This window comes from Diaphorina citri, unplaced genomic scaffold (assembly GCF_000475195.1).
Source record: "Diaphorina citri unplaced genomic scaffold, Diaci psyllid genome assembly version 1.1 scaffold544, whole genome shotgun sequence".
Lineage (NCBI taxonomy): Eukaryota > Metazoa > Arthropoda > Insecta > Hemiptera > Psyllidae > Diaphorina > Diaphorina citri.
Genome location: NW_007377978.1, coordinates 117,878 through 125,319, shown reverse-complemented (window position 1 = coordinate 125,319; position 7,442 = coordinate 117,878). Strand labels below are relative to the sequence as shown.

The window sequence follows — 7,442 nt, the reverse complement described above, 5'->3', positions numbered from 1 at the left end:
CACAAAATAAATTCGTTCCAATGTTCTATTTTCAAAGTGATCTTTTCTTACTACATTAGAACTCCAACTCAACACCACAATAATAGTAGTAGCCTACTGCTGGAGTAAAGGGACTTTTCAGTCCTATACGAGCAGTATAAATAAGCACTATTATTATTATTCTCAGATATCTCCGGTGACTAGTTGACAACACACATCAGTAGAATATAAGTTGTTCTTGAATCTTACTGATGTTTGAACCGGTTGACATTGTAACTCACCAGGTAGCGCCAGGAGTACCGATTTACCTTCATAGTTCATAATTAATTGCTTACAACCGGTTGACATTGTAACTCACCAGGTAGCGCCAGGAGTACCGATTTACCTTCATAGTTCATAATTAATTGCTTACCTTATTTTTTTTTTTCATATGACTAGGGAGTAGGGTTCTTAGGGATTTTCCGAAACCGACTTGAGTTTCGCCTCTCTCTTTCCTACCTTCATGTATAGTACCTACTGTCAAAATCATTTTATCAACTTCATTGGTGAATAGTTCATTGTGAACAATTTTGTCTTTGCCCAAGGGAACGTTCCAACTTGTTTCATCCGATTTTTTCCGAATGACAGTCATTTGGGCAATGTAATCCAAATGAGGGTGTGCCCACTTACACACGACACGATTTTTTCCGAACAACAATTGGGCCGTTTCATCCGATTTTTTCCGAATGACTTTTAGGCATTTGGGCAATGTAATCTAAATGAGGGTGCCCACTTACACACGACACGATTTTTTTCCGAACAACAATTTGGAACGGGCCACTATATACCAAGTCCTCGACAGCTTCGACAAAATTCACCGGAAAAACTTACTCTTTTCTCGCAAGTTTCATCCGATTTTTTCCGAATGACTTTTAGGCATTTGGGCAATGTAATCTAAATGAGGGTGCCCACTTACACACGACACGATTTTTTCCGAACAACAATTGGGAACGGGCCACTATATACCAAGTCCTCGACAGCTTCGACAAAATTCACCGGAAAAACTTACTCTTTTCTCGCAAATGCTCCCGAGGTCCAATCCCGGACACCATGAGTATTTGCGGCGAATTGATGGCGCCTGCGCTCAGAACGACCTCTTTCCGGGCAAACACCCGGATTTTTGAGTTCCCTTTCATCAGTTCTACGCCGACAGCTCGTTTGGACTTTTCGTCAATGATGAGTTTTGTGACCAGAGAGAATTTGGTGACGTGCAGGTTGCGTCGGCGACGGATAGGATGAAGGAAGGCGCGAGATGTGCTCCAACGTGTTCCGTTTCGCATGCTCACCTGTGGGACCCATGGGAAAATTAGTTTTTTTGGACCGGCCGCACTTCATCGTAACTCCAACCTGGGGGAAACAATCATACGTGTTTTTTAAAGTGCAGTGCTCAGGCTAACGTTATGTCTCCTAGCTTACCTGGTCCCTCGACATACCTATACATTATACATAGTTGTGTGTGTATGTGTGCGTTGTGTATGTACCATTGGAGCAAATTTCACTCGTTTAGACCTGAAATTCGTGTTGCTGTCGAATGGCTTACCTTCGTTTCCATTGGCCGCCCACTGGTCATAATCATTGCGATGTCCCCGTGTGAAGATCATGTAGTTCAGAACACTACTGCCTCCCATGACTTTACCCCTGGGAATTCGGCACTGGTTGTTAGTCATACCTGAAACAAGGCGGGCGCCAAAATAATATATTTGTGGCATACTACATATAAAAAGTCTCATCTAACGACGAGCCCATTGGCAGTGTTCCCATAGCCGCTGCAGAGTTCCCACGCTGAATTGCAAGAGATATTCTCTTCGATCTCCGGACCTCTCAATGAGTCGCCTTCCGATATACCTTATCCTCCTCGAATGAGACAAAAAAGTCCCTTTACCCCAGCACAAAAACAAACACGGTCTCATATATTTTATGGGTACATAAGTGTTAACAGCGGTAAATGTCCTTGTTGCTGAATTGAATAAAATGACTGTAAATTGATTGAATTGAATGCTAAATTGAATTTAGGGCTTGCAACCAATGAAAAATAATAATAGACTCTGGTAAAAGATAACTACAGGGCGAGGTTGATGCAAAAGTAATCCTCTTCCACTCAACTAACTCAATCGACAAAAATTTGTACTCGTTTTTCGATTGCAAATATTTCAACGGGTTACTTTCTGGTGTTCACGTGTTGACCCAGCACCTAAATGGGGAGTATTGTGTCTCTTTTCGCTCATCTGATGAGAGGCATACTACGGGATGGACATGCCACGACACAGACTACATGCGTCCAATGTAGCAGTTGTTTAATTGCAGGTAAATGTCCTTGTTGCTGAATTGAATAAAATGACTGTAAATTGATTGAATTGAATGCTAAATTGAATTTAGGGCTTGCAACCAATGGAAAATAATAATAGACTCTGGTAAAAGATAATCACAGGGCGAGGTTGATGCAAAAGTAATCCTCTTCCACTCAACTAACTCAACCTTTGCCCTTTGGCACTGGGAATGTGTCAATGTAGTATTCGAACCTCTTCCGCTTACCAGGCAAGCGACTTAACTACTGCTGTTAACACATATGTGCCCATAAAATATATGAGACCATGTTTGTTTTTGTGCTGGGGTAAAGGGACTTTTTTGTCTCATTCGAGGAGGATAAACAAGGTAAATTCTATTCTGGCACTATGTGTGGACACAGCTTAAGGGGTTCCTTTAAGCAAGGACCTAAGACCCAAGCTAGGAGGAGTTTAAACAAGGTCTTCTGATTTTTTACATTGTAAGTATCTAGACTTGACTACATATCTAGTAGTGCATAAAATCGACAAAATACCCAGAGACCTTGTTCCTTGCCTTCGTTTTGAAGAGTCCATTATAGAAGTACGTGGATTACATCTTTGGAGGCTTTTCAAGTGTGACTTGGATAAAATAATTCAATATTACATTCATAAAAATCATAAATGACTCGTCAGTGAGTGAATCAACCATATTTTACGTGCTCGTATATTTTGTTTCCGAGGAAATTACCTACCTACCTACCTCTAGAAAGAGAATATGGACCTTGTTGTCCTTGTTATGAACGACTTAGAAATTCCCTACATTACGTTGGCGTTGTTTGTTTTACTCCTGATTGTATCCGACTCGAAAAGCTCCCTTACAGCCCTCTTCAATATTAGATTCACCAATCCCTTGATATCAAAAGTTTATTCAACTGACGACACCGAAGCGAATACAATAGTCCGTCCCTTATACCTTTTTATTACTATTGTAATAATAAAGGAAGGACGGACTAAAAATCATAAATGACTCGTCAGTGAGTGAATCAACCGTATTTTACGTGCTCGTATATTTTGTTTCCGAGGAAATTACCTACCTCTAGAAAGAGAATATGGACCTTGTTATGAACGACTTAGAAATTCCCTACATTACGTTGGCGTTGTTTGTTTTAAATTTTAAATGGTCTTAGAGTTTCCAGCGAATGACTGGAAAAAATAAATCACTACGAATAAGTAATACGAAATACGAATGAAGTACTTCTGATTTCTGGAACATTATGAATTCTGTACACCGTCCGCTTTAGGAACTTTGCCAGTGATCCCTACAAGCTGTGTACTCCTGAGGACCTGAAGCCTTTTATCTCCTTCCTAATTAAATCAGAGTGGCAAAATCAGTGGAACCACATTCCGAACACTAACAAGTTGAAGGCCATCAAACCAACGATCGACTGGTCTTAGAGTTTCCAGCGAATGACTGGAAAAAATAAATCACTACGAATAAGTAATACGAAATACGAATGAAGTACTTCTGATTTCTGGAACATTATGAATTCTGTACACCGTCCGCTTTAGGAACTTTGCCAGTGTTTTGAGTCATGATCATCATGATACAGTTCAAAGTCAATGAAGACAATGGAAATGTTAAACTTGCCCGTGTGGTGAATCTATGTAACCACGTCATGCGGTGAGACAAAGATGCTGAAAATTGTGTGGGTAAAATCGTCCGAAGTGTGCCAGAAATTGACAATGTAAAATTCAGGTACCAGACTATCAGATCCAGATAATTGTCTCGTGAAAAATATAGGAGTGTGGTTATATTGGTTTTTTTTCCTTCCCACATTTAATTGTGATTTACACGGTGAGACAAAGATGCTGAAAATTGTGTGGGTAAAATCGTCCGAAGTGTGCCAGAAATTGACAATGTAAAATTCAGGTACCAGACTATGAGATCCAGATAATTGTCTCGTGAAAAATATAGGAGTGTGGTTATATTGGTTTTTGCCTTCCCACATTCAATTGTGATTTACATTTGAATGGATTTGAAGATCAGACTCACTTTTAGATCATGGTTCAGATCTGAGCAGAGTTCAAGAATAAAGCGTTCTTTGATGTACAAAGTTTTATCCGTTTGCTAATTATAAATGCTTAAATTTTGTAAACCAAAAATGCTTTTCTCATGTTATCATTCATTTCTGAACCCGAAATTCTTGAATTTTTCTATTTAAGGTCTTTGCCTTTTTTGGCCAATTTTTAGGGACATTTTCGATCTCAATTAAGGAATAATTTTTTCTATTTGGTATTGGAAACTCTCCATCTCAACTATTGCATATTATTATTGGAAAACCCTCTAAATTTGAATTGCATCATTTCGAGTCCAACATAATAGGTACCTACAAATTTCTCTGACCGTCAAATAATCACACATAATGAGTTAATAAGTATATTATGTACAGGTAACTATATACTTATACGTACATATATGTTTTGTTGGTATTATCTTGTGATATTATGTTGTTGAATACTAATATAATACATAACTATGTATGTCATATCTTATAATATGTTGGCGTTGGTATTCTTAGTGTTTTCCTTACAAACAAAGACAATAAGAGGATATTTTTGTATTTAACTATACCTATATCTGGCTGGGGGACGTTAAACAGGGAGTAGACCAGCAGTCTGGCTGGGGGACTTTAAACAGGGAGTACACCAGCCTGAATTTCCCTTGCTAAAGAAATAGCAAAGGTTGAGTGCGAAGGAGGCCTCAGATTCTCGTTAATCTGACTTTGTACTAATTTATTGTTTAAAAATTCTATGGCATGTATTATTTTCATTAAATGTACAAATAAAGGCTATTACTATTACTGAGTGCGAAGGGCATCCACTCTTAAAATTTGTAGCCAAAACCAAACGTCAGCCCAAAACAATCACCCTAGTTAGGGCTGATTGAGAGATTGACGTAAAACGCCGAGCCCGTCTGTACACGGGAAATGGTAAGATAGCAACGAGTGTCCATGATAAAGTAAGTCTAATTAATGTATTGACCGTTGCAATGAACTCTCAAGAATACGTAAGATTCATAATTTTACCCATATCCCGATTTTGAAAAGTTGGATACTTTCTCAGTACCTCGATGAGTGTTTTACCGCCGTTTTTATTTTTTGGACTTAGGAGGCCTGTTTTTCTTTTCTACGCGGGGGTTGAAATTGTGGAAACTCAACAAACATAACATCTAGCGAAGAATTTTAAAAAACAATTTTGTACTTGATGCTAAAGGGACTTTAAAACGGATAATTCTACCCATTTCCCGATTTTGAAAAGTTGGATACTTTCTCAGTACTTCGATGAGTGTTTCACCGCCGTTTTTATTTCGTAGCAATAAAACAACTGCTACATTAGACTCCTGTGGTCTGTGTCTTAGCATACCTACCTATCCCGTAGTATGCCTCTCATCAATTCTCAATCAATGTTGAAGATAAAATTCCATACCTCGACCGAGACTGAACCCAAGCCCTCCCGTTTTTTGGACTTAGGAGGCCTGTTTTTCTTTTCTACGCGGGGGTTGAAATTGTGGAAACTCAACAAACATAACATCTAGCGAAGAATTAAAAAAAAAAAAAAAATGTACTTGATGCTAAAAACCCATATCCCGATTTTGAAAAGTTGGATACTTTCTCAGTACCTCGATGAGTGTTTTACCGCCGTTTTTTTGCGTAGCAATGAAACAACTGCTACATTAGACTCCTGTGGTCTGTGTCTTAGCATACCTACCTATCCCGTAGTATGCCTCTCATCAATTCTCAGTCAATGTTGAAGATAAAATTCCATACCTCGACAGACTGAACCCAAGCCCTCCCCATTACCAGGCGAGCGGAGTTAAAACTGACCGGTAAGAACGAGAATCCAGTCTGCGCGGCTCCGTTCACATCGACAATCGGATATCCGGACTGGTAGCCGCTTTGGACGAACGCATGCGCAATGGGCGTCTTGTAGGGGATCTCCGTGATGGTCAAATAGCCGCCCTTTCGATGGTAGAGCGAGTCGATGTTGTCATTCTCGATCTGATTGTCTTCGGATTTGATGAAGAACGGCCGCACTTCATCGTAACTCCAACCTGGGGGAAACAATCATACGTGTTTTTTAAAGTGCAGTGCTCAGGCTAACGTTATGTCTCCTGGCTTACCTGGTCCCTCGACATACCTTTACATTATACATAGTTGTGTATGTACATATGTGTGCGAGATATTGGCGGAAATTTCACTCGTTTAGACCATTGGAGCAAATTTCACTCGTTTAGATCTGAAATTCGCGCTAATATCTCGTATACATACGCAACAGTTTGTCGAAATACCAGGTTGGGAGACATGTTGTGTTCAAATTCTAAAACAATGAAGGATAGCTCCTTTATTCGGCCCTCGGGATAAAATTGCAGGCCACAATGGGAATGTCCATGATGAAGTTTTCGCCCATTCCCGCTTCGATGAGCAAAATTTTCCAATCCTTTATCTGCGGAAAAAAAACAATATAAAAATATGGAATTTTCAAAAATTTCCAGTCGTCTCATTCCTGCGAAAAAACAATGAAAATATATGGAATTTTTATCATTTTTTACTCGTATAATATCTGCGGAAAAACAATAGAAAAAAATATGGAATTTTCAAAAGATTTCAGTTGCTGCGGAAAAAACAATGGGAAAACATATGGAATTTTTATCCGTGATGCACACGAGGCAAAAATTATATATCAGTATGATTTGTAAATTCTATATAATTTAGGCGTAATACATTATGTTCATGTATTATGAACATTATTGTGTCAGATCGTGTATTAAGAACAGTATGTATTGTGTCATACGGAAATACCCACTGACTCCACTGATGCGTCTTGGATTACGTCCTGCTGCATCCGGACCCTACGTCAGTAGTCAGTACCTACCTGGAATGCTGGAATCCCGTCAATCCTGAGGAGGAAAACAGTGGAAAATTTATTCGAGAAGATGATGCACATTGATACAATGATGCACCCTAAATGAAAAATCCTCTCTGGTAATATCTTATTATAGGAAGATTCCTAAAACATACTATGTATTATACATATTTGATGACAGTGAAAATTCCTTTCTGGTAATTTCTTATGATCGGCGAGAGTCTAATCGCTAATCGA

The 7,442-nt window shown here is 39.0% G+C and overlaps 2 protein-coding genes across 2 annotated transcripts in view; both read right to left on the bottom strand.

The window, feature by feature from the left end:
• The window catches only part of LOC113465281 (glucose dehydrogenase [FAD, quinone]-like), a 12,707-nt gene extending 11,016 nt beyond the window's left edge, over positions 1–1,691 (bottom strand). The window contains exons 1-4 of the mRNA XM_026824117.1: positions 1,559–1,691; positions 1,340–1,365; positions 1,028–1,304; positions 497–708 (exon numbers count right to left, since the gene is read on the bottom strand). Of these exons, the coding sequence (XP_026679918.1) occupies positions 497–708; positions 1,028–1,304; positions 1,340–1,365; positions 1,559–1,685 (642 nt within the window). The 5' untranslated portion in view covers positions 1,686–1,691. The remainder of the gene's footprint in view (positions 1–496; positions 709–1,027; positions 1,305–1,339; positions 1,366–1,558) is intronic.
• Positions 889–6,423, bottom strand: LOC103509935 (uncharacterized GMC-type oxidoreductase Mb1310-like). Its single transcript, XM_026824120.1, has 2 exons — positions 6,167–6,423; positions 889–1,304 (listed from the first exon to the last, which is right to left on the bottom strand). Exon 2 carries the CDS (start codon positions 1,296–1,298, stop codon positions 1,011–1,013), a length of 288 nt encoding a protein of 95 aa, XP_026679921.1. The 5' UTR covers positions 1,299–1,304; positions 6,167–6,423; the 3' UTR covers positions 889–1,010.
• Positions 6,424–7,442: the final 1,019 nt, after the last annotated feature.

Bases quoted from the DNA above. Each gene is read 5' to 3' on its own strand.
- LOC103509935 (XM_026824120.1), bottom strand. From the start codon at position 1,298: ATGCGAAACGGAACACGTTGGAGCACATCTCGCGCCTTCCTTCATCCT.